The sequence below is a fragment of the Cyrtonyx montezumae genome, unplaced genomic scaffold (genome assembly GCF_038088225.1).
Source record: "Cyrtonyx montezumae isolate F1298 unplaced genomic scaffold, pur_monq_1.0 scaffold_8, whole genome shotgun sequence".
Classification (NCBI taxonomy): domain Eukaryota; kingdom Metazoa; phylum Chordata; class Aves; order Galliformes; family Odontophoridae; genus Cyrtonyx; species Cyrtonyx montezumae.
In genome coordinates this window covers 1,415,491-1,443,321 of record NW_027072089.1, presented here as the reverse complement: position 1 = coordinate 1,443,321, position 27,831 = coordinate 1,415,491, and the positions used below count along the sequence as shown (strand labels likewise).

At 43.6% G+C, this 27,831-nt stretch overlaps 1 protein-coding gene across 1 annotated transcript in view; it reads left to right on the top strand.

Annotated features, from left to right (window-relative positions):
• The window catches only part of ADGRB1 (adhesion G protein-coupled receptor B1), a 279,826-nt gene that overhangs the window by 182,540 nt on the left and 69,455 nt on the right, over positions 1 to 27,831 (top strand). Inside the window, exon 18 of the mRNA XM_065753423.1 lies at positions 12,606 to 12,747. Within this exon, the coding sequence (XP_065609495.1) occupies positions 12,606 to 12,747 (142 nt within the window). The remainder of the gene's footprint in view (positions 1 to 12,605; positions 12,748 to 27,831) is intronic.

The following is a 27,831-nucleotide window of genomic DNA, read 5'->3' as shown; positions in this document are numbered from 1 at the left end:
ATAATTAGACAGAATGTCAAGATTGTTAGGGTCATTTTGGAGAAATGGAGGCTGAAAAACAGGCAGCACAAGTGACAGGGATGTGCAACAGAATTGTGATCTGCAGGCTCTATGTTTCGTGCAAATAACACACTTTAATATTCCTCTTTCCTTTCAGTTATGTTCAGCAGAGCAATGTTAGAAATCCCCAACTGGACTAACAGCTTTTTGAAGAGGCAAGCCTGCTGCTCTGTCATTTTCAGGCTCTGGTGTGAGCAGCTGAAGGATGATGGCTGTGTCCATCTTCCCATGTATGCCCACCATCCTTTTGCTCTCTTGCACTCTGGCTGAGGGCTTGAGAGAAGCTTTGAGTTCTTTTGGGCTCCGTTTGGGTCATCTCCAAAGAAGTCAAGAAGCGTTTGGACCATGCTCTCAAACATAGGGTTTGAATATGAGCTAGTCCAGTGCGGAGCCAGGAGCTGAATTTAATGATCCTTGTGGATCTCTTCCAACTAAGGATATTCTGTGATTCTATTCTAAATGCTGAGCTGTAAGCAGGACAAAGATTCTGTTTCTGAGACATCCTGACCATACATCATTGTGGTATCTATCTTGCCAGGTGTTTTGTATTGCTTTCACTCCCTTTAAACTGAATGCATTTATACACACTTGACTAGTCAAAGGGAGTGTTTCCAGCTTGTTAACTGCTGGCTGCAATGTCTTACAATTATTTTGGCATCTGGCAGTCTCAAAAAGCATTTTTACCACCTTGTTTCTCCATTTTTGCTATGTGCAGTTGTATGTGCAGTTTAATGCACCTGGTTCCTCTAAGGATTTCCCCTGAAATGCTTTCAGTACATGTGACAAGGCTGCTGCTTATCACTTTGGTGTGCTGCATCTGATTCTTCCTAGCATAATGGGACCAACTGCATAACCAGCCACGTCTTTAATGTGATGGGCTTTCCACAGTAATTGAGAAATTACAGCTGGAAAGCTGATATGAAAGCTGGGAGAGCAAGCTGAACACTTTGGAGTCTAACTGGAACATACACTACACGTGTTTGGTAATGCAGACAATTTCAGGAGGAACACGCGGGTGGGTGACAACCCATTCAGTGCAGTCTTAGCCACTGTTCTTGTTTTTCAAGACCTGCCAAAATATATTGAGCATGCTCTGAGCAGCCTGAACTAGCTGTATATGTCCTTCATTTCAGAGGAACTGGACTAGAAAACTTTTAAGGGTCCCTTCCTACTCAAATGATTCTGTGATTCTATGATTTCCACACAAGTGCTCTAATCAAGGGCATCGAAGGAGAGAATGATCCTGAAAAGCCTGGAAAAGCAGCTGTGAATAACACACAGAGTGGGAATGAGGTTGATGTATCAGTTTTCACCTTTTTCTTTGTTGGAAAGGAAGCTTACACGCTAATGAGACCATTCAACTTACCGCTCATCTTTCCATTCTGCTGTTATCAGAGTGGTACACTGGTCTCCATTCAGTACAGTCAACTTCAGAAAGTCTGATGCTCCAATACCTGGAGAAGAGAAACCTGGAGAGGACTCTGGGGAGACCTGGTACTGATAACTACTTTTCAGTTCCTAAAGGGGGCTATAAAAATGAAGAGGTCAGACTCATTAGCAGGGTCTGTTGTGATAGGACAAGGGGAAATGATTTCAAGCTAAAAGAGAGGAGATTTAGACTGGGTATAAGGAATAAAGTTTTTATGATAAGAGTAGCAAAGCACTGGAACAAGTTGCCCAGAGAGATGATGGATGACCTGTGTCATGGAAGCATTTAATGTCAGGCTGGATGGGTCTCTGAGCAACCTGATCTAGCTGTAGATGTCCCTGCAGGGGAATTGGACTAGATGACCTTTGAAAGTCCCTTCCAACTTACTTTTATGATTTTATACTTTCACAGTGCCTTGTGTTCTCACCTTTGTCCAAAGATGATCATGATACATAATGGACTATTGCTCTGATATTCTGGTGTAGCAGGAAAGCTCAAATGGGACAATTTTGCTCAAAAATAAGATTAAGAGTTATGGCCTGGGCTTGTAGCCTTGGATAGCAATAGTGAGTTTAAGAGCAGAGGCTAACGTCTCAGAGGGATAAATCATTGGTCTAGTGTGGAAAATAGTCCAAGGTCATCTTGTGTGGTTACTGATAGGTGAGCCAACCTGATGAAGCCAGAGCTTGCAGAGTAGCAAAATCTGAAAATGATTTTCCTTCTTTCTTAAAGCCATGAAGTCACGGGATTATAGGGAGCTGCAGGCTTTTCTGTTTCTATTTCACACAGTTCTGTAGAGGAATTAGAAAAAGTCATCCTTTTAAAGGAGAAAATTCACAAGACAAAAAGACTTCAAATATGCTACATAAAAAACACTCTCATGATACTTCAAGCCACGTTTCTAATGTGAGTTTGCCTGTGATATGGTAGAAGGGACCTGATCTGCTGTTTACTAAGCAATCACTTGAACTGGGGTCAGGAATGAATATTTCCTCAGGTTTGATCAGCAGGAGCTTATTGAACTCTGCAACATGAATACTGTGGCACCTGACAGGGATTTTCACTTTTGTTTAAAGAACAAGGAGGCTGACAGTGTACTTGGTTTTTTCACTCACTTTTTATTGTAGCATACCGTACTGACTTTAATGACCTAAAGTTGCACCAGGGGAGATTCAGGTTGGATACTAATGAAACATTTCCTCTCAGAAAGAGTGGTAAATCACTGGAACAGGATGCCCAGAGATGTGGTGGAGTCTCCATCCCTGGAGCTGTTCAAGGGAAGAGTAGATGTGGCACTATAAAGTATTATTTTAATGGGCATGGTGGTGATGGGCTGGCCATTGGACTATGGTTTTGGCACGTGTTGAGGATTCCTTGGTGTCTTACTGGGTAGGACACATGGTCCTTCTGCAGGGTCTGACCAGATGAAGTGTTTGTTATGCGGCTGCCTTTGGCAGGGATATTTGGCAAGGAAGTTGTAATTACAAGGTATGGACTAAGTGTTTAAGTTCCCCTCCCCCATCCCACCCATCTATGTCTACAGGGAAAGGTCTTTGGAAAAAATCATAGAATCACAGAATCATTTGAGTTGGAAGGGACCTTCAAAAGCCATCTAGTCCAAATCCCCTGCAATGAACAGGGGCATCTACAGATAGATCATGTTGTTCATAGCCCTGTCCAGCCTGACCTTGAATGTCTCTGATGATGGGACATCCACCACCTATCAGGGCAATCTATTCCAGTGCTTCACCACCCTCATTTAGTTTAAAACCATTTCCCCTTGTCGTATCACAACAGATCCTGCTAAAGATCTTTCTTATAGCCCCCCTGTAGATGTTTCAACTGTGAAACATGACATCTGCCTTTCAGTCCTGGAGCTGTGGAGCAAGAATGTAAAGGGGGGGGAGCACTCATTAATTATCAGCCACATGCTCTGGATTTTAAATGGCAGCCCAAAGCCCAGGAGGTGACTGATGTGAGGAAGTGCAGAGCTTCCTCTCCAGTGGGATGGTGTGGCCTTCTGATGAGAGTCATTACAGCTCAGCATCATCTGTATTTATGGTGCCTGAAAAGATTATCTCCAGATAATCTTACAGCTATTTAGCCAGCCATATGCTTTATTTCAATGATAATATGTATTTCTTTGTGCGTTTTAACATTGTTTATGTTAATTAAGGTTTCAGACTGGATGCTGCATATGGACTGTTTCATTTTTTTCTAGGGCTAATTTGTAGATAGTAAGTAACCCTATCCCCTGCAAAATGTTCCAATTTAGTTAGCCATGATTATGAATTCACAGCTGGGAGAAGGCTTTGCTTTTAACCTCCTTGCAAATTTCTCTTCCTGTCCCTCCCTCCCTCTCCAATAAAAAGAAAAGGACCTGGAGAAAATCTCAGAGATTGCTTGTCTCCCATAGGTCCTAAATTTTTTCTTAAATCATTACTCTCTTCATTTTGCTGGTGTCAATTCTGGAGTAAATCAGCTGAAACCACCTGGAGTTATGGGCCTTTGGAAAAAAATAAATTAATATTTTCTACCCTGGTTTAATTTTCCTTACACCAAGCAACTGAATCAATAGTAGTTTCTTAGTTTTTTATTTCTTTTTCTTTCTCTTTTTTTTTTTTTTTTAAAGAATGAATTTAAAAATAGTTGCTAATCTGATTATTGATTGTTCCTTACCTGCAGAGAATTGTTTTGTTCAGTGCCAGGTCTGTGCTATTGAGGTGGTGAGAAGTGCCAAGCAAAACTCATAAGGACTTGAAGGTAGATTGATCTCAGCAGCTGAACATGAGTTAATACCATCTCCATCTCCTGGGGCTTGTTTCCAAGAAGATGAAGAGCCCCTGGTTTCAACAAAAGCATATCATTTGAAGCCATATTCAAAACAGCTACCAGATGCAACTTAGAGGGTTGCCCCATAAATACAGCAGCTTCTCTTCCTTCAATGCAGGATGCACTCAGGTGCCATGGGCTTTAAAGGGAAAACGGATTTATCGTGATGTTTAAGTGGTGGAACAATCAGTGAAAAAAGATATTTATGCATAAATAAAGTACATCTTGGTTTTCTCTGCAAGGTATTTCTACTTGTAAATATAGATGGAAAAAGGACTTCTCCCAATTCATCTTAACAGTGAATTTGGAAAGTTACTTTTTCTAGCTTTCAGTGAAGCAACCAGGGAACCCAGACAAAACATGTATGGATGTATCTTTTGACCGAGAGTCAACACTGCTTGGTGGTTTGAGGAGTGACTGCTTACTCAGAAGACCATCATAACTCTATCCTTTGTGCGTCTCAGTTTACCTAACGGTGAAATGAGGTGGATGCCTCATCCCTTGAGGTGTTCAAGGCCAGGTTGGATGGGGCCCTGGACAGCCTGATCTACTGCCTGATTTAGTGAGTGGAAACCCTGCCCATGGCAGTGGGGGTAAAACTAGGCATTCTTTGAGGTCCCTCCCATCCCAAGCAATTCTATGATTCTGATATAACACTTGATTTCTTTGAGATGAGTGTAGGAAAATGCTGGATAAGCAGGTATTGTGTTGGAGCTTCCATTTTTAGACAGATTGCTGTGTTGTCCTCAGGAGGGTTATATAGACATCACCAAAGGGGTGCAACACGCTTATTTCAGAAACATGTTTTTTTCTAGGAGGGTAGGTTCAGCTCCAGTAAAACTGGACTGATTTGTATGTTGTAGACCGTGTTTAACTTGAAGTTTAATTTACTTCTGTGTTTACCTATGGAATGCGAGACCTTTTACAACTCTATTAGCAGCCAATCAAAGAAATATATATATATATACATATATATATGCACATATATATATATATGCACATATATCTTATTTGCTTTCTTTTCTTTTATTCTTTTTTTTTTTTTTTTGAAAAGGAACAAAGCTTTTCATGTCCCTTCTTCCTGGAATCCATCCACTTTGTAATCCAGCCCTGAGGTCCTGCAGAAACTATGACTAAGATACAGTTGCTGCAGCAAAATGATTGTACATTCTTGTCCCAAGCTATTGTACAGAGCCAAAGTGTTTGAAAGGCGCTCTGGGGCAGCTTTTGGCTGGAAATGAAAATTGCTTTTGGGAATCCCACAAAAAGGATTAACTTTGACTTCATCTCTGGTTCTCCAAATTAATAATCTGCCAGCTGGATCCATGCCAAGCACTTGCATGACCTGCTTGGTTATCAAGGGGGAAATGGCCTGTGTGAGGCAGGAAGAAATAGAGAATCACAGTATCACTGAGGTTGGAAGAAACCTCTAGACATCCTTTATATTATTTATGTCTTAAATACACCTCCCATTTTTGAAACTTCTTTCTGTTCCATTCCTCTTACTGTAACAAAGGCTCTTCATTTGTGCAAATTCTATTCAGAAAAGTGTTTCTACTTAAGAAAGTCCTTAAGCATGTGCTTAGCTACTGTTTGAATCCACAAGATGCTTAATTGCTTTTTTCCATCAAGTGTTCAAATAACATTCATAGCCATGTTGTAACATATGGTGTAACATTTTCTTCACTGGAATTACACTGGAGATAAATCTGACCATAGACATCAGAGACATAACAAACTTGCCAGGTTTTCTGCTAAACTTACCAGTAAAATGTTTTTTTTTTTCATGCCAGTCTGGTTTGGGGATGTCTACAATTCCTCTTTGGCTGGCTCATAATCAGTCTGACTATACCATTCTCTAATATTCTGCCCACATTTTCCCTTTAGTACAATTCCTCTTTCTTTCCTCTCCTCTTGAGACTGCCTGGAAATAATTCTGCTTCCTTATTAGTGTACCTGGATTCAATATTTGTGAATAACTCAAATCCTGCTCCTTTTCTTTGCCACTGAGCTGTGAGTAGGGGTTTTCCATTACAAGCGCTGTGTACTTTTCTGCCAAATAAAAGGTTTTGCTGAGAAAATAAAGGCTCAGTGATGATCTACAGATGAAACCTGTACACACAGGCTCTCAAATGCAAACACACACACGAACTCCCTTTAAGAACCTGTTCATTACAATCCCATTTTCTCCTCCAGCTTTTAATCAGGACTGTAATGAAGGTGTTTTGCATGCAGCCATAGTATCTTCTTGAACAGATCCCAGTGAAATAATCTTTGTTTCACAAAATTCAGTGATCAAACCACTTAAGATTTGAAATCTGCCTAGAACTGTGAGGCTTTTGGTAATATTTGTCAGCTGACCCTACACACCCTTCTCTGGGCAGAGCTACGCCTGAGCCCCAAAAGAATAAAACTCCTTCAGGCATGATTTCCTAGACTATGGAGAGATCCCATTAGTATCTCCCAGTGGCATTCAGTATGCTAACCACAGCAAATCTTGATCAACAGGCTCAATCATTTGGTAGCTGTGATTGGACTAGACTATCCTAGTAATCTTTTCTAACCTTAATGATTCTATGATTCTACAATTGGAACACTCCAAAATCACACAATTGCCATTATGCATGTGATTTCAGTAGAGCTGTGATTTTGAAGCCTTCCAGTTGCAACTGAATAACGTATTTTTAGGAGTTTATCAGTGACCATATGAACCTTAAAGTCGTCATAGTGGGAAATGACCACTAAGATCTTCTCTCCAGCCATCAATCCATCACCACCAAGCCCATTAAATCAAGTCCCTCAGTGCCACATTTACACATGCCTTAAACACCTCCTGTGATGGTGACTCACCACTTCCAATGGCAGACTGTTCCAAATGCATTAAGACTCTTTCTGAGAAGAGCATTTTCCTACATGGGATCTTTTCCTGTATTTCTAGTCCCATATGGACTAGAAATTTACTTTAAAATAAAGAAGTTAGGCTGATGAAGGTTCATAATATCATGCCCACACTAGGATTAAGGTAATAGTGGCACCATGCATGGATGCCATGAATCAAGTGTTTACTAGGCTTTTAGATTAGGTAACCTTTATCTCTTGTGATGGTACAGTGTCCAAGAAGCCCGTTGCTCAGCACTCAGAAGACTATGCATTCTTCTGGTCACATCATGGCATGTACACAGTGAAAAGAGGCTGTTGATACTCCTAGCATGTTCTCCTAACAGCAAATATGTTCCCTCGACCCAGCTACAAGCTACATCCCTAATGGCCATGGAGGTTTTCATATCAAAGGGATTGCAAGAAAGGAAGAAAATAGGTAATTAGACTGATTTACAAAGAGGAAGAGAAAAATAAAAGTTCTTTCAAGAAGTTTAAGACCAGAGAGATGGATGCAATATCCTCTTTGGATCACCCAACACTTGATTTTTGGTAATAATCAATTAATAATCACAAATAGTAATGGTGGCTGGATTCATTTTCTATTAAATGGCACAGTTGGATTTCTTTTGAGATGATTTACACCAAATTTCTGACTCAGCACCCATCATTTATGTGATTTGTAGTAAATTGAGAAAAACTACATGGCTTTGATCCAACTGATTTCTTTGAATGCAATGGGATAAATTGCAGGCATCAAAACAAGTCTCAGAACACAAAGAGTTGTGTATGTGTTGATTTTTTCATTTGTTGTTGGTTGTTTGGATTGCATTTTTTAATACTATTTTTTTTTCTTTTTTTTGGCCTGGATATCACCATGTGCCCTCTCTGAGCATCAAGTAATGAAGATCAGACCATGCCAAATGTGGCTTTGGCTTTGGACTGACTTTATTTCAATATTGCACTCATTGCTGCGCTGTCAGCTTTACTGCCGCAAGAATGTGAGACTGGGCACAGCATCCAGGGAGGGTTATTTGTTTTCTGATATCTTCCCTGGGGTTTCCTATTTGAGTAGGCTTTCTGATTACTTTTACTTTGTTTTCTTTGCCTTTTTGGATGAGGTTACCTTTGTTGATGCATGGCCCAGATCTGTCCTTCTCTACTCCAAAGGCTGGTAAATGAGCAAATCTGGGTTTTGGGATTGAAAGTGATGTAAAGGCAATTCTATCCACAATTTTTAGAGTTTTAAGCTGCTTGGGGCATGGGATGTTTGTGTGTGTCAGTGTACACAGATTGAGATGTACATGCTAGCTTTAAATGTATTTATCTGTCATGAAAGACAGTTAAAATGGAAAAAAAAATTGCAGATAATTAGGAGCCCTTTTAAGAACTAAAATATGGGGGAAAAAACTGCATCAGCATTAAGAAACACTCATACATAAACAAAACAAACAAAATAATAAAAAAAGAAAGTGAAGGGAAACAAGCCAGTAACTACAAGAACAGCAGTCTGTTTTAGAGGAAAAGTAAAAACTATTGTAAGGATGGGGAGAAAGGACAAATTGATAGCAAGCAATACAAATTAAAAGGCTGAGGGAGATAAGAGAAGAAAAAAGTAGGAATTTTATTGTTCAGGATTGTTAAAGTGAGTAAAAAGGAAAATTTAGTGTATGCTAAATCAAAATAAATTCTAATGGTAATGGTATGCTACTAGTTCAAAATGACAGATTTATTTATAATAATGCAGAAATTTCAATAAATATCTATATTCTATAATTGGAAGAGAGCCTAGTTACTTAATCCACAACCCAAGCTAATGAAATACTTTTCATTACACCAGCTGCTAGAAACAATGCCATACATCATCTAATAAAGTAAGACATTTTTAAGAGATACAAGTCTGAGTAATTTTGCATGCAAGAGTTTTAAAAGAGCAGGGTAAGGCTAATTGGAGATCATTGTTCTTCACTAAGAGAAGTGTGTAAGTTCCCTAAGTCTGGAGAGAGCCGTGTGTCCTCTTTCCAGAGCTATCAGCCTCATATCTGTCTTAGGCACAATAACCCACCATCTGATAGAGGATACAAAAATGAGGGTATTGCGGGTAACATTGTGATTATAATCAAATAATATCATGCTCCTTAAAACAGAGGAATTAATAGCAATCAATTTATGGAAAATGGATTTTGTCAAGCTAAATTAATACTTTGTATGAGAATACATAGCTGCTTGATAGAGTCTCAGTCATTAATTTTACGCGTCATAAATAAGGCATTTTTCTTGGTGACAAGGAATAAACAGAACAACTGGTTAGCACAGTTCTTGGAAATAAAAGTGATGCATATGGAGGAGAATGCAGAAGTTATATTCCCTCTGACGTTAGACTTGGATCACTCAGTCCCTTTCATGGGAGTAGGTGAACAGATGCAGAGCTGTTAGAAATGGTCCAGAGTAGAATCACGGAGTTGTTCAGAGGACTGGAGCACCTCTCCTATGAAGGCAGACTGTAGGAGTTGAACTTGTTCAGCTTGGAGATGGGAAGCCTCCATGGAGACAACACTGAGGCATTCCAGTACTTGAAGGGAACTTAGAAGAAGGATGTTGACATTTTACATGGTCTGATAGTGATAGGACAAGGGGGAATAGCTGGAAACTAAAAGAGGGGAGATTTAGATTACATATTAGGAGGAAATTCTTTACTCAGAGAGTGGTGAGTCACTGGCAGAAGTTGTCAAGAGTAGTTATGGATTCTCCATCTCTGGAGGTGTTCAAGTCCAGAGGTGATCCAGAGGTAGGCAACTGTACCTGTGGCAGGGGGGCTTAGGGACTGGAACTCGATGATCTTTGAGGTCCCCTCTGACCTAAGCCATTATATGATTCTATGATTCCATGAACTGCAGAAGATGCATGGAAGAAATCAAAGATCGATTCCTGATCCTGACAAACCTCAAGACAGGATGTGATTCAGTGCAGTGTGGAGCTGACTATCCAGGAAAGACAGATCCCATTATCTGGGTGGACAAGCAGTAGGATTCAGGCATTTAGAAAAGATAGCACGGATGGAAAAAAAAAGTGTTTTGATTGTGTGTTATTGATAGAATCATAGAATTGTTAAGGTTGGAAAGACTAATCCAACCATCAACCCGTCACCCCCATGCACCTCAGTATCAAATATCCACATTTCTCGGACACCTTCAAGGATGATGACTCCACCATCTACCTGGGCAGCCTGTTTCAAACCCTGGCTGCTCTTTCTGAGAAGAAATTTTTTTCCTAATATCCAACCTGAACCTCTTCTGGCACAACTTAAAGCCATTGCCTCTTGTCTTATCAAGGATAACTCCTGCAAGAAAAATTAGTCTGGTTTTAATTTTATTCTTTTTTCACATTAGTTCCAAAGGACGATAATTCAGGAAGGCTCAGTGTTAGATGTTAAACTGGATTCAACTAGACACTCCCAACAGAATCATCACTGTGCACTGGTGCTCTGTTACCCTGCTAGTACCCAGCCTCTCTCTGTTTTCAGTCCTCTTCTTTATGGAATTGAATGGATAGTTTCTCTCATTGGGAGAGGAATGGGTCAGTGTGTGCATGGAGCTGAGTTCTGAAAAAAAAAAAACCGACCCCCCCCCAAAAAAAAAACAAAAACAACTTCTCAGCAACTCATGCCAGGTCTGCTGGAGTCAGCATCATGAAGTTCAGGCCATCTGCGATACACCTAAGGCAGCTGAGCAGCTTGGCTCCATCTGGAGCTGCCTTCGGCTTGCTGCTAGCATTCTTGCTGAGGTCCCCTCCTCTGAGGACAGTCAGATGTGGAGGGAGGACATCTTACACCCATACTCTTTCAGTGAAGGCGTATGACCCTTTTGCTCTGCCTCTTCATTGGAGGATGCTGTTACAAAGCAGGGGCATTGTCCCTTTGGTGTCTCACCAGCCCTCCTCACCCCTTGTCTGCTGAAAACCCTGTGAAGATGCCCCAAATCCCTTTCCCAAAACTGCCCAAAGGCTTTTAGGTCCCCTCTGGATGTATGGGGCTGTAAAGGATTTAGGGTGAGGGGAGCGCATACAGAGGACGAGATAAGACTATGGGGGTAGTGAGATGCATATGGGGTGTGGGACGGGACAGTAGAGTTCTGCGACTATATGTTGGATAGTAGGTGATAGAGATGTCTGGGTATGGGATATATGGGACTATAGGGTTAAGGAGTTGTGTAAGGGTTGTGTAGGATACCGATATGAGGTTAGGGAGGTATGCATGGGATGTGTAGTACAGGGCTGTAGGTTTAGGAAGGTGTATATAGGATGTTATATAGGGAAATAGGGTTAGTCAAATGTATATAGTATGTATGGTTCAAGGCTATGGGGTCAGGGAGGTGCGTATGTGTTGTGTAGTACAGGGATATAGAGTCAGAGGGAAGTGTGTGGGTTGTGTAGTACAAGGCTTTAGGGTCAGAGAGGTGTCTGTGAGTCATGTAGTACAGGGCTGTAGGGTTAGGGAGGTGTATATTGAATGTTGTATAGGGATATAGGGTTAGAGAGGTATGTTGTATAAGGCTGTAGGATTGGGAAGCTGTGTATGGGTTCTGTAGGATGTAGCTAGAGCTTAGGGAAGTATATGTGGTCTGTGCAGAAAAGAGCTGTAGGATTATTTATCCATGTGTGCAATCTGTGGAATTGTGTTATTATTCTGTGATCTCAATGTGCAGTGTGTGAAAAGGGTTATAGGGTTATGCATACATACATAGGATTTTTGGGTCAGAGCTGTAGGGTTAGTGAGGTGTATATGAGATAGGAGGGACAAGGCTATAGGGGTAGGTGACTGCTTGGGTGTGAAGAGGGGCATTTTACATGGTGTGTGTGTGTGAGGGGGTGATGGAGGGGTCAGGGTGGAATGGGTGACCTGGGGACAGACCAGGACCAGGGCTGGGTCAAAACCAGAGTAAGGACCAGGTCAGGGTCAGGACCAGGATCGTGGCCAGGGTTAGGACCACAATTAGGGATAAGTCTGGGACCAGGATGAAGGTCAGGATCAAATCCAAGATAAGGATCAGGATTAAGATCAGGATCAGGATGAGGGACAGGATCGGGACCAGGGTAAGGATAAAGACAAGAATAAAGATCAGGACCAGGAATGCGAAAAGAACCAGGACCAGATCCAGCAACAAAGTCAGGACCACCTCTAGGTCCAGCGCCGGGTCCAGAAACAAGGTCAGGACGAGGATAGCTCCAGGTCCCGAGCTGAGCTGGAGGTGGGACTCAATCCTATAGGGAGGGAGGCAGCGGGGACCAAGTCCCCCCCCGCGGCACCGTGCCCGCTCGCCACCCTCCCTGACGGCCGCTCTCCTTCTCTCCCCGCTCCACCGCCCCATTCCCTCCCTCCCTCCTTCCCTCCCTCCCTGCCTCCCTCCAGCAGAGCCTCCGCCTCCGCCTCCCTGCCCGGCTCCTGGTCCTGGCGCGGCTGCCGAACGGTCCCACTCGACGCTTCTCGGACTAAATGCCTCTGTGACAAGCTCTCCGCCTTCGCCATCTTAGCCCAGCTCAGCCCCGACATGGTGAGTCCCTGCGGTCACCCGCGGAAAGGGGACGATGAGGAAGGGAGGGGTTGCGGGGCGGGAATGGAAAGAGCAAGAGGGGGGACGATAAAATAGAAGAGATGGGAAGGCACAAAGCGAAGCCCAAGTGGTGCTGGTAGCGAGCAACCTCATCCTTAGGGGCTTGACATCCTTACCCCGCTGCCTTTATTCCCACGGCCGCATCTTGGGGAGGGCAAACCGGGGATGCTGCTGCTTTAAAGTCCCCTTCCTCTTTCTTCCTCATTCCTCCTGCACTGTGCATTCAGAATGCCACTAAAGTGTGTGCCTGGGAGGGGGGGAGGGGGGTGGGGGTTCCCCCCACTCCATCATCACACGTGCCTTAATTTCGAGCATCATCCCCATCTCACACTCAGGGTCGTTCACTCCTCTGCATCCTCATCACGTCCCCATCTCATGTTTAGGGTCTTCCCGGGGTGATCCGTGCGCCAGAACAAAACCGGGGGAGTTGTGGAGGGGGGTGTGTGCGAAGTTTCATCCCGCTGTCGGTGCAGCGATGCCTCCACCGCCGCCGTTGCTCGGATGGAGATTTCCTCGAAATGCTCACGGGGTGGCTACACCCTGACTCAGAGCATGGGGTGGCTGCCAGGGCACCCAGGGCACTGCTGAGGTGGCCCAAAGGGACTGCTCTCTCCTCCGCTTTGTACTTTTTATTTATTTATTTATTGGTAATTCCTCCCTTTTTGGATGCTGTCCCAAGTTCACGGAGAGGAGCTCTGCCCCATTCCCCCCCCCCTCCTTCCCCTTCCACACTCCTCCATCTGCTGGGCACTGGGAGTTACTGGGCCCTGGCAATTATTTACTTAATTATGCCTTGCTTGTTAAAAGCTGGCTTAATTCAGCAAAAGGGGAGGGGAGAGGAAGAAAGGGAGGGTGGTGTTGATAAAGGGGAGGGGGGGGATCACATTTTCCAAGATGAAGGTTTGGTTTATTATTAGAAACACTAATGTATTTGGTCCACTAGTTACCATGGAAACAACATCTGCACTGAAGTGGTTTTAAAGACACAGTGTTGGTTGTGATTGCCCGGGCCCCGTGTAGGCCCAGTCACTCCAAGTGGTCTCTTGAGCCCTGTGTAGAGTTGCTCTTTGGGTCCTCTGGAGAGAGGCAGTGAGCTTCTTATTTCCAAAGCAATGCTCTGGTTAAAGAAGGTTTGAACGTAAGAGCATGTTCCTGCATGGAAGGGACCTAGAAAGAGTTCATAGAGTCATAGCATTGTTAAGATTGAAAAAGATCACTAACTTCTAGTCCGACCATCAACCCATTCCCACCACATCCACTAAATCATGTGGCTCAGTGCTGCATCTCTACACTTCTTGAAAACCTCCAGGGATGGTGACTCCGCCACCTCCCTGAGCAGACTGCTCCAATACCTTGCCACTCATTCTGAGAAGAAATTTTTCCTAATAGCCAACCCAAGTTGGTTGCACTGATGTCCCTGTAGCTCTCTACTTCCATGGGAAGTTGTTCTGCTGTCTGAAAAGTGCAGAAGGGAGGGAACCATGCTGGTACAGGAGTGGGACCCAAATTGTACCCAGGTGGTACTCAAGGTGTCCCTGCTGAGCTCGACTGAACCAGCTGGGACCCATCTCCTGCTGATCTCTACCTCACACTTCAGCTTGGAGAAGAGAAGGCTCTGGGAAGACCTCATTGTGGTCTTCCAGTATTTGAAGTGAGCTTATAGGCGGGATGGAGACAGAGTGCTTACTCAGGTAGATAGCTATAGAACAAGGGGGGATGGTTTTAACCTGAAAGAGTGGAAATTTGGGTTGGATGTTAGGAAGAAATTCTTTACTCAGAAGGTGGTGAAGCACTGGAGCAATCTGCCCAGAGAAGTTGTGGATGCCCCATCCCTGAAGACATTCCAGGCCAGGTTGGATAGAGTCCTGGGCAACCTGATCTAGTAAGTGGCAACCCTTCTCACAGCATGGGGTTGGAGCTTAGTGACCTTTGAGGTCCTATCCAATCTAACCCATTCTGTGATTCTGTAATTCATACATGCCTCTGCAGCACTTCATCCTGCAGCTGCAGTACTCCAAAATTCATCCTGAGCCTACAGCTGCATAAACTTTCAGCTCTGTACGTTGTGATGACCACAGGGATAATGGATGGGCGAACCTTGTCCCATGTTGGAAGGACCACCATGCTGGCATTGCAAACAGCCCAGTCCTACTGAAGTTTAGAAGGGTTGCATGATCAGAGACAATAAATCCAGATTTCTGCTGCTGGAATACTTTAAAGGCAAAGCTCAAAATGAGTGAGCCCAGGTGTGCAGCTGAGCACACCCTCACATCCTCTGTCCATCTCTCTTATGGAAGTGGGCTGGGAAGCTCAGAAAAAGGAGTCTGAGGTTTAGCTAAAGCAGGAGTTTCTTTAATACATGGCTAACTTTATGTTCACAGTGGGATTGGGGTTTATTAAGTAAGCAGCTAGGGAAAAAAAACATCAATTTGACATGACCACATACTACTGCTCCCACAGATCTTGGTGTTTAGGGAGTTATCTGGGTACAAGAAATTGGTGTAAGCCCTTTATCATCAGCACAGGCATTTTCGCATCTGAGATTGGACTTGGCTGCAGGAGGACGCAGCTTCCTTCCCCCACATACATTTTATTGTATCTGCAACCTACCTCTCTGCTGATCCTTTGGGGTTTTGGTCTGAAATTGCTTCCTCCATCCTCTTTCCAATTCTGCTGGCTGTTGATTGAGTTGTAGTTTCACAATTCGTTATTCCCAGACTGGAGGCAGCTCATATGTTCTTGAGTTCTTTGGCTGTGCTTGGAGGAAAGCTGAGGCCTGAATTCCCCCTAAGCGAAGCCCAGCACTTGCCAGGGCTATAGAGAACTGCCCACTCAGGTCCTCCTGGTTTCTTGTCCTAGTGTCATTCCGAGCTGCCTGCCATCCCCAGAGGTGGCATCTTGTCAGTGTTGGTGTCTGCAGTGGTGACATTTATAGTGCAGTTTTTCATGTGCCTTTGGAGCTCTCCAGACAAGAAGCTCTGTCCGCCTGTGTCATTAATATTATTTATTGCTATAAATCTCCCTTCTGGAATCTTTGGCCCTGGCAGTTTGAAATATTTGTAACCCTGCTTTGGGCACAGCTTCTTTGCAGTGGAAAGGGACCTAAAAAGGTTTGTGGTGAACCAGTGTTGCTGCCGATTCAGACCTGCCAAGGACAGCATTTTTCTGGGTATTGCTTATGTGGCAGGGAAAGGAAGCAGTTTTCCTTGACTTTAATGGAGTTATGGTCTGGTTCTGGAAACAGTTTTGGAAACAGACACCCCTAAACTGTGACAGAGCTGTTCAGATCAAGACCAAAACTGGAATTTGTGTTCAACTCTTTTTTTGGGTCTGATTTCCTTTGGATCCTGCTGTTTCAATTAGACAGGCTGTTTCTCTTGTTAGTTTGGCTGGATTGCTGTCTGTCACTGGACCCTAAAAGCCTTTAAATTAAAGAACATAGACCAAGTTTTGCTTCTGTCTTTTCATTTCAGTTTTCTTTCATACCCAGCTTGGTAGAGGAATGGTACTGATGCACTCTGATGCTACTCTCACGTAATAGCAATGCTAATGATGAGGGAAGGGGGGGATGATAAGGGCAAAAGGAAATAACCCAACCATATATTCAAACTATACCTTTGAAAGCTGTGATCAGTTTGATTAAGGGCCTTGTGTTGGTGTTCTACAATATTTCTTGGCAATTTGTTGGAGATAGGAAGAATCATCAATGTTGGAAAAGTCCACTAAGATTATCTAGTCCATCAGCAGAGGGAGGAGAGCAGGGGGCTGAGGAGTCGCAGGAGAGCCTTTCACTCTTGGACTATCTTGTCTTGAGTTTAGATTGAGCCATCTCTTCTGCCTGCCATGGTTGGCCTTTATAAACTCAACCAAGTTTTGAAGTTGAGCTCTTAGAGCAATGATACTGTACAAATTCAAGCACTATGTTTGCTTGGAAATGTGGTGGTGAGATGGTAAGTGTAGCAGTGAGATGCAGTGTCCCAGGTTGTGGATTTTATGCTGTTAGCTTCACTTTGCACAAAGGCAAGGAACATTTCGTGGTATGCTTCTTACCTAGGGGGACAACGAGTTCAGAGCTCCTCTCTCGACTCACAACATTTACTTTTCTTTCTTTTTTTTTTTTTTTTAAACTGAAAACATCCCGATGATGTCTGTGCAGCAGAGGAGAAAAAACCCTTTTTACCCTGGGGAAATAATGAAGCATAGAGAATAGACTCACAGTGTGCATCTTGGCTGGGTCAGAATGGCTGCTTGGAATGGGCTGACGATACTTTTGATGGAAAATTATGGCAGTGTTTCACTTTGATAAGACCAGAGCACTTTATTTGGAGATGAGTATTTTAACATTTATATTCTGCCATTGTTTATCACCTGAGATTTGGAGTCTGGATAAGAATAAAGCCTTTTGCATGCCTTCAGAACAACCAGTTCTCAAATCTAGTTATTCACAGGTTACCTTAAGAAAAATGCTGCTTCTCCTGCAATGTTAACTCTTTGTTTCAAAAATTTGACTTTTCCATCAAAGAAAAGTTCTCACTTTTTGCTCAACTTGAGTTCTTAAGGTCTCAAACCATTGCCATTGTGTACTGTGGGTCTAGTGAAGAGCTCATTAGGTTGCTGTATCTGTATGTATTGGTTAAGACACAGGACTGAGAGATGTCACTGTGCTTGCAGATTAAATCATGACCTTGGGCTAATCACTTCATTGCTTTCTGCTTCCCTTTCCCCAGCTGCAGCACCCTTGCAGGTGACTTCCCAGCCTGCATGCATCCTCATTTGTACTGTGCCCTGAGTCTGAAGGGTGCTACAGAAAAGCCCAAGTGTTGTCATTTCCCTAACAGAGCATTAGGAACCTCCTCTTGCTCAGTTAGCAGGAGCCTTGCCAGGGCAGAGCTGTGAGCATTTGGATTCCCAAGGTCCAAATCTCACATTTGTGTCACTGGCACCTTATCACCCTGCCCTGCTGCATGTGGAGTGTGTTTCAGCTGATTGTGCCTCTTGCTACAGAGCCCTTGAACTGGAAATATTTCCTGAAATTTCCTGATATTGAAATAGAGAGGCCAACACGAAGAAGGGAGAACCAGCTGGGACTACTGCCCATCCCAGTAGAGCTTTGTGCTGGCACAGGGGGAGCTTACAGTGCAAGTGCTGCTGTTCATTCGGGGTGGGTGCCACCTCATAAGCTCCTTGCTGCTCTTTCTCTTGCTCAGCAAGGATGCTCTATTTACTAAATATGGTACAATCCCCCTGAGTTTGTCCAAGCATGGAGTGGATGGAGCATGAACCAGCTGGGTTTTCTCCTTCCACTCTCTCATAAAACAATTAGGAAAACAGACAGTGCATATGATGACTGTTGGTGGCCCAGTGGCCAACCCAGTGTCTGACAACATGAACTGCATAATTTTTTTAAGTGTGGCCTCCTGATGGAGGGGCTGATTTGTGATCACACAACACCACTTTTCTGGAAGTCACATGCTGTGTTTGCTTTGTCATTGCTGCCTTGAAGTCTGTCAGCGTGCGCTGCCGGAAGAATTTGGGCTAACCCTCATGAAGTTTGAAGAGGACAAGGAGTTAATGATTTTTGATGGGCTTTAAGAGAAAGAGGAATAGTGATAGAGTCAGTACACTGCTGCAGATGCCAGCAAGCAGAGCAATGCTGGGTTTGCTGTTTTGGTGTGAGTTGTGGATGGAGATTGCTACGTGCCATACACATGTAACTGAGGAATCCACAAATAAGGGATCAGTGTGTGAACAAATGCGAGTAAAGAGACAGAGGCAAGGGTTATAGGAAATCCCTCTCAGTGCTGCACTTCTAGGAGAGACAACAGCAGAATATATTAAAAGAAGGCAGGTAGCACACAAAGTAATAATAGGAGGATTTGGCTCAGCATATTAAGCAGTCATCCCCACATCCCACCTCCTTCGTCTGTCTGCGGATTCAGCTGTCTGTCGATCCAACGAGCAGCTCAGTCGATATTACCATCTGACAGCTTTTGACTGCTGGGTTTTTTACTCCACGCTTGTGGATTCGCTTGAGGCTTTCGTTGGAAATTCCAGGAGGTGGGATTGCTGCAGCTCTCCGAAGCCAGAGAGCTCCGCACAGCCCTGGCAGTGACTCTTCTGCAGGCAAATGCTGCATCACCCTCTGTCTCTTCATCTGAAGGGGACGTGGGAGAGAGGAGCATGATCAAGTGGCTGTGAGCTTAAAACATTGTGGGATTCACTGCATCAGCGTGAGTAATACCGAGCCTAATTCACCCTTCAGTGTTCAGGAGAGGAGCTTTGGCATTAACCAAGTGACCCCAGGAGCAGAGAATGGCTGAGGTTAGTCCCTTGACTTCAGCTGAAATTAAAATCTCCCTGTCTGCATCTGGGGTGCTGCTTGTCCAGGTGCTCCCGAGGGGTTTGATACTCATTTTGAACCTGCAGTGGTTAATGGTTTGTTACCGTGAAGGCAGCTTAGCAAGTGTGACAGCTGCCCTATTACCCAGCCATGGCTTACTGCTCCATTAAAAGTGATGTGGATTTAAGCCAGGACACATGGGTTTCCCCCATTCCCACTTTCCCCTTTGCTAGGGGTTCAAAAAGCAGCTCTCAGTCTCAGTCTGCACTGATTTGAGCCATGTAGGGTCAGAAATGTGGACTAAGTGGGGTAAGCAGTGTCTCTCTGTGATGCTCTGTTACAATATATGAGTGTGGGAGTGACTGTATAAGTGTGTACATGGGAAGGGACAATGCGTCATCCACACATGGCACTGTACCCTGCACACTGATGGCAATGAGCAGGGGTAAGTTCTGTGAGAGGGTTTGTGTTGTTTCTCAAGGTGAAAATGCCAAGGGGAAAGAGGATAATAGCTTTCAAATGGATAGAAAGGAGCTGAGGAAAGGGAGTAATCTGCTTTCTGTGTTTGCTGAGGATTGGGCTTGAACTGCAGTGAGAAAGATTTAATTTAGGCGCAAGGGAAAACCTCCTCGGTGTGGAGAATAGGCAAGCCTCCATCAGCAGAGACAAGCTGGGGAGTGTTTGTATGGCTCTGGGGCAAGTGAATAGGTGAGATGAGCTTGGCAGGTCTTTTCCCTGCTCTTTTGCCTGTAAACCATGTCTTCTCTGTGTCTGCTTCTTCTTGTGTAAAAGGAAAAATGTATGGCTGAGGTGTGCCACATTGCTGTAAAGTGGAGGAGTGGGATGGGTGAATTGGAGCATGGATTTGGGGTGGTGGGTTAGGGCACGTATTTGGGAAAATCACAGAGTACATCCAGAATTGGACAAAGCAGCTTGCCTGCTGACCTTATCCACCTGTAACTCTTGTTCCACTGTTATTTTATATTTATCACATGTCATTTGGACCACCAAGTCGCTTAGGAGGCTTAGTTACAGAGCATGATTTCGGCAATCTGCTCAGCACTGAACGGGCCAGAAAAGACAACCCTGTCCAAAATAGCTTCCAGCTGAAACGTGGAAGAAAAAACAACACATGGATAGAGGCGGGCGTGGGGGGCACATGTAAACAGTGCGAGGGCTTTAGTCATAGCAGCAAGTCGTGGCACATCTGCCGTCGTCAAGAGCTTTCTGTAGGCATTGCACCAACCTGGCTTTTATAGAGGAGGTTTAAAGAAAGAAAACTGGATCGTTTTCTAGGTAGCTTTTTGTGTATGTGTGCGTGCGTGTGGGGGTGGGGAGCTTCTCCCACTGCAGAGGACAATGTGGGATACAGCACAAAGGTGCTTGTTTGAAAATGGTAAGGAGTGGGTGATGGAGGCTGGTTTCATTGGTTCATTATGGGTGGGAATCAGTGCATGAGTGCTAAATGGAATTATCTTCCTTTTCAAAGCTGTGTAAGGACTAAGCAGGTTGTGTTTGGAGCCCCGTAGAGGTGGGAGATGGTTGAGCTGTCAAGCATTTTGTACCTGTCTCTATTGTGCTCTGCACTGGAAAAGCCTTTTTTGGGTACTTTTGACAAGCTCCTTCGACACCAAGTCCTGTGGTGCCCTGCCTAAAGGCTTAGGTTGCCCTTGAACTGCCATGCAATGAGACATGGATATTAAGTCATTATTATTACTTTTTTATTATTATTTTTGCAACAGATGGTTACTCATTTAAATCAGAATTGAATCTGTTTCCAAAAGGCTTGTGCCATAATACTGTTTATCTCTATGGATAGCTGAGTGGACAAATTTATTGGTAATGTTTTGATAGAAAAAGGCAGTCTTTAAGTGAAAAATGGTCAATATGCATGGAAAACCATTGTCAGATTCTTAATTATGAGTATATGAGCTTGAAGTCCTTATTGCACTCTACCACTTCCTGAAGGGGGGTTGTGGTGAGGAGGGGGTAGGCCTCTTCTCCCTGATAAGTAATGACAGGACGAGAGGGAATGGCCACAAGTTGCGCCAGGGAAGATTTAGATTAGACCTCAGGAAGCATTTCTTTTCTGAAAGAGTGGTCAGGCACTGGAATGGCCTGCCTAAGGAGGTGGTTGAGGCACCATCCCTAGCGCTGTTCAATAAGCGTTTAGATGAGGTGCTAAAGGACTTAATTTAGTAGTTGGGTAGAGATAGTGATAGGAGGATGGTTGGACTAGATGATCTTATAGGTCCTTTCCAACCTTATGAACTTATGAACTTATGAAAACTCCTAAAAGTTAGGACAGTCTAAACAGGAAGGCAATAGTGTCAGTCCTTCCCTGGACAGGGACTATCTTACTACTGGGGCCAGTTTTGATCTTGTTTATACCAAATTGGCACAGTTGTAGATCTAGAGGCTGTTGTAGTTTTACTTTCCAGTTATTTAGTCGTGAAAGACATGAGCATCAGGATGAAAGCTGACTCCTAGTGTCCTGCTTTGACATCAGTGTCCCATGTGAAGAGAACTAGCACCAGGAGCACCCCAGTAATCAGCTGTATGTTATGCTGGGTGGGTGCAAACGTGCTTGATCCCACAAGCTCTTAAGTTTGCAACTGGGAGAAAGCTGTCACTCCAATGGGCGATAGTGCTAAAGGAGGAAGGGGAAGGCAGGAGTTTGTTCTCCATACGAGTATGACTGGCAGAAGTCCTATCATAAGAACGTAGAACATCACAAGTTGGAAAGGACCCAAAGGGATCGTTGAGTTCAACTCCCGGGTCCATACAGGACCACCTAAAATTCAAACCCTATGTCTGAGTACATTGCCCAAATAGTGCTCGTGCCCTGGCATCTTGAGGCTGTGACCACCGCCCTGAGGAGCCCGTTTCCTGCCCACCACCCCTCTCCGTGAAGAATCTTTTGCTAATGCCCAACCTGACCTCCCCTGCTGCAGCACCGTGCCATTCCCTTAGAATTTCTAGACACCTTGTTTCTGCCTGCTGTCAGATATTCCCCTGATCTTTTTCTCTCCAGGGCCAAGTCAGGGAGGATAAGTATTGCCTGTTCTGTAAGGAAAACTGCCGGTCTGGCATTACTCACCAACACGACACCAATGGAGTAAAACAAACAGTGGGTTGTTTTGGAATAATTTGGTGAAATGCTGTCACCTGGCATGGAACCAAAATACTGCTTAAAACAGGATAAACACAGTCTGGATTCCCCCCTCATTTTCAAATCCCAGTCTGCCATAGTATTATGTTTTTCTCTTTCTCTTTTCTTAATGTGTGTAAATCTTACACGTTACTGTGCAAAGGGCTGCACACTACTGCTATGAACTTAGTTGAGCTGAGGACAGAGCATGGAAGCAGAACAAGAAGATGAGCAACACAAGGATAGGCATTGTAAATCATTTATCAGCTTTGAACTGATTGTCCTCTGTGTAGTACAGAGAAGGAACAGTTCATACTACAGAGGAGCAATGAAGGAGGCTCGTTTTCAATATAGACACTGATCACATGTCCATACTCTAAAATAATACTAGTAATAATAGTAATATTAGTAATATCAAAGTACAGAACGAAGGCTCTGTCACTGTCCTGTAATTGCCCCCACTGCATAACTGTTATTACTGTTTCTTGGCTTGTTCCAGCAATGCCCACAGATGGTTCAGGGGATGGAGCGGTCCATGGACATTTCATGAGGCAGCATGTGCAAGACCCTTCTGCGTAGAACCTTGAGCTTGTATGAGCATTAGTTAAGCCGTATCACTTTGTTTCAAGGCAGCATGGGCCAGGTGCATCCTGGACCATCTTATTTTCAATTACAGACATAACATGATAGGGTTTTACTGCTTACTGCAGTGCGTTTGGTGATACTATTGCATACTCTGAATGATGTTCCATCTGCTTCTGCTGTCTCAGAAGAAATGAGAGCGTACCCATAGAGGTATATGATTATTATCTGTCATTTTCATGTGTATGTGTTTGTGAAAAGTGTTTCTGTTTTCACTTCTGACATGTAAAGCATGCTTTAAAGGGAAAGGCTGAAACAGAATGAGTCTTACTGCATTCATAAAAGCAAAGATTTAAAAAAACAGACACCCTGACTGGCTAGTTAACAAACAGTTAAACAAAAAAAAGTCTCCTCTCTCTTCTTCGTACCTCCCCGTGTTAATATTGCACAGCAGAGAGAGAGATGCTTGTATTTGCTTGTCCTGATGTAGCTCCAGGAACCCCCGGAGGCATTTACACATACCAAAAATCCAAGCTGAATTAAGCTCTGGAAGAGAGAGGGAGTGTGCTATTATTCTCTTCTACGAGGTTTAAAATAAGCCCCTGAGAAGTTAAGGGCTGTGTTTTCAGTTTGAAGCAGATCGTTTGAGTGGACATTGAAAAGATTGGCCTATATAATAGAGCTAAGCATATATATTTGACCTGCAGGCAAGCTGGGAATAGACCCCCTTGCTCTTCACTGGTCATCCCCAAGCTCAGCATGCTGGTTCCCAGTCTGTGACCTGCAGGAGGATGCTGATATTCAGCAGATGCTCATTAGACAGTAGTTTCACCAGTTTTGCAGTGGAAAAAGGGTGATGAGAGAATAAAACCATGTATTTTAAGTAATAGTAATGGGCTGTTCAGTGAAAATCATAGAATTGTAGAATGGTTTAGGTAGGAAAGGACCTTTAAAGAATATAAGATTGTACCTCCTCTGCTATGGACAGGGATACCGTTCACTAGTTTTGACTGCTCAAGCCCCATCCAACCCGGCCTTGAACACTTCAAGGATGGAGAATCTACAGTTCTACTGGGCTAACTGTTCCAGTGCCTCATCACCTCACCGGCCTCATGCCAAAGAGTTTATTCCTTGTGCCTAAGAATCACAGAATCATAGATGGGTTTGGATTGGAAGGGACCTCAAAGATCATCTAATTTAAACTCTCCTGCCATGGGCATGACTGCACCAAATCAGCATACCCAGGACTGAATTCAACCCAGCCTTGAACACCTCGTGGGCAGAAGGAGAGCACTCCTTAGTATTAATACAGGCATGATCGAGCCCTCCTTGATATCAGGACTTCACCTGTGGACTTGGGCAAGCAGTCTGGTAGCTGAAACAGCAGCAGCAAGCTGATTGCTGTGCTGACGACTGGCAGGTAGATAATGCGCACTGTTAACTCCCGTAATTCTCCACCAGACTGAAGGAAATTATACTGACAGTTCCTATTAACGAGTGGTTATGTGACCACTCTTCTGCCCTGAGAGCTTTGTCAAGGCTGTTTACTAAATGCAGATTGCCATGTTGTACCTTGAGAGTAGACTCAATACTGAGTGAAGAGCTAGCAGTTGTTAATAAATAGTAACACGTTAAGGTATCTCCCTGGGTGAATTTTGTGTATTGCAATTACACAAAATTACCTCTTAGACTGGCCAAATTACATAAAAGTAGCCCTCAGTTCCACAAATACATTCCCAGTAATGGGCACCTATTAGCTTTGACATGAGAAGATGGTAGTTATGATATGAAGGGAGCAAAATGAGGTACTAATCCTCTCAACCTCTCTCATAATGACATGAGCTGAGCTGGGGAAGACGTTGGAAAAGAAGTTGCAAGGAAATTATTTGTTAATGACACCTCTGAGTGATTTTCCGGCAGGGATCTCAAAGCCCTCCTCAGAGGGTGGAATAAAAATTGGTGCCTTCTTACTGCTCCTCTGCTCTGAATTAAGTAAACTCTGTGAGGCTTCTGATAATTCCTTACCACCAAAAAATATCCTTTCAGAGTGATCCCAGTCTTGCCTTCACCAAATCCTTGCTACTGCCTGGATTTTGGGGCCCTGCTCTTTCTCTCTCTCTCTCTCTCTCTCTCCATCTGTTGAAGAATTTGTATTAGTATTTATGACACAAGCTGAAATTTCTCCTCTGGTAATACAAGCTGAAATGTCTGTGGGACAGAGCAGTCCCACAATAACCAGTGCAAGTATGTCTTCCAGGAGATGAAAACTGAGCCTTCTGTATCTGTAGTTTCACCATGGGCATCACCAGCTGGCATTGCCTGGATATCTGGATGCCCATTCTACTTTCAATGAGCACCGTGTGAGCAATGGTTTCTGAATCACAGAATCATAGGGGTTGGAAGGGACCTTTAGAGATCACTGAGCGCTTTCTTGTGCTATGGGATGGGGTATGAATAGGCTAGGGTAAGGCTTTACTACTTTTTGCTCTACAGAATCCTCAAAGTTGGATATATATATATCAGAAACAGCACAATGAGCTGAATCGTATCCAGAACCTTCTTCTTACTCCTGAACATGAAGATAACTGCATATTACCCTGGAAGAATAACCAGGATTGCTGCCCCTGAGGACAGGGAGCTGGTGTATGAATAATGCTTGGCTGATGGGTGTTAGCTGGATATAGCAGTGTAGATTCATCACATTCAAATCTTGCTCATAGATTTACACCTGTGTTTGTTATCTGTATGCCACCAAGGTAACACAAAAAGCCTGACCCTGAATGAGAAACCCAGAATCTAACAAAACTGGGATGAAAATATTTTCAGGATTTTTCATGGATGTCAAGCACATCCACCATTCATTCATTCCTCTTAAATTGTTTTCTTACAGCAATGATATAAACTACATTGTTCAGAAAACTGTCACTTTCATGAGTACTGGTAAAAATGTTATTTTCCAGCAATTTTGATGACTCTTTGATAGCTCTCTGCTTTGAAAAGAGTTGTCTAACCATCAAAATCAACAGAATGTGGCTTTAAAAACTGCTCAAGAATTGTGAAAATCCTTTAGTCTAGTGGCACAGTAATAGTTTCTGAACAGTTCTTGGAGTAAAGCATATCCATCTAGTCCACTTCTTTTTCAAAAGAGTAGAATGAGCCCCACTACCTATGACTTGTGAGGAAAAGTAGAGGGTGCTGGACTTAGTCTTACAGAGAGGAAGATAACCACAGCCTACAGGTATTAGATTGTCAACCGCAAAAATGATAAAATCAAACTCTTCTCAGCTGTGTATGATGGTAAAACAGGGCAAGAATCACAAGCCATAACTTGTGATGTGTGATGGTAGGAAAAAATTTTCGCAGGAAGAATAGTATGGTCTTGGAATAGTCACCAGAAGCATATGGGGTCTCTAAGACTCATCTGGACAATGCCATGACCAGCCCCACCTAATGCTGATGTTAAGTCTTACCCCAAGCAACAAGTTGCATTAGAAGCCTTCAGTTGTCCCTTGAAACCAGTACTTCTGCAGTTCTCTATGTTCATGGATCTTTAATTTCAAATATGCTAGAAGTCAGGCTCAAGGCAACCATTCTGAATTGCAAACACATTCATAAAAACGAAGAGTAGCACCTTAAGTTCCAACTGTCTGCATTTAAACTGGGAGAAAAATAAGTGATTTAATCAGTGTCTTTATTAGTAGGCTGTCATACCTACAGAGAGTTTGTTCAGCCTTTCTAAGTATCAAAGATGAGAAAAGTAAAAAGAACAGCTTGCTTGTAAGGTCTCAGGCAAACTGCATGGCATTAAGAAATACCATTTTTTGACTTTGTTCTAATTGGAGCCTGTTTGACCCTGGAGCCAGAGCAGGGTAATGGAACAAGCACAGCTCAAACGCAGTCACTTTTCACTGTGCTGTGCAAAAACTAAGGGGAGGAAAGAAAGACATGTAGAGAATGCAGAGGGAGGAAAGTCAGAGAGAAGTGTTAAGAGTAAAAAGAAGAGGCAGGAAAGTAGTAATGGAAAATGGTCAAATTAAGGGAGAAAGGAAGAAAAACTAGAGGGGAAATAAAAGGAGTGAGATAGGAAGAGGAGGAAATAGAAAAGAAGAAGGAAGCAAAGCAGAATTGTGAAGAAGGAGTGTCCTTCTGCCCTGTTAGGCAGACTGATGCAGTGGCAGGACAGCAAACAGCCCTAGGCAGTGGCACTCGTTATTTCCATCCTAGCTGATGTCATTGATTGCTTTTCTCCTCCTTTGTCATGCTTGCTGACAGAGTCGTGGGACTTGAGACTCCAACTCTGTTTCTACTCAGCCCTGGCAAAGGTTTCTTTTCTGGTTCCATAGGGGAACAGCCTCATCTGCATTTTGAGAGGCTTCCAAATGCCACACAGCAGCAGACATGGGGAGCTGACAGAGGCAGGGCTGGGCCATTTGGGATCATTTCCTTCCAAGCAGGTGGAGACCCTAAACCTGGTCTGCCCTTTGCAAGCAATCACCTTGTTCCGCAGTCGTGATGCTGGGAAACTCTTCTAAAGCTTTCTCTGTTACTCTAAGACCACCTTGATGTTGTTCTGTTGGTGTTACTATTTCTTTTTAAACCAGTCTTTCATTTTGCCCTCTTCTTCCTCCAAGGAAATTTTCCTTGCCAGCATCAGATCCCACAGCATCCAACCACCTTCTGTCAGGGGGCTTAATTAATGAGAAGAAATAAAACAAACGATGCTTCATTTGCCAAAGGAAAGAAGTGTAGGAGGCGGAAAGGAAGACGAAGAAAACAGAAATCTTAAAAACAAAAAAAGAAAGCAAAATCCTAAGCTACATAGGCCTAAGCCTTTAGGATGTCCTATTCCCAAAGAAGTGACCTTCTGCACTTACTACATACAGCCAGTGGTTTTATAGTTATCCACTCTCAGAACACCAGCAAAACTGAATGGATGAGGGGGCGTGAAAGT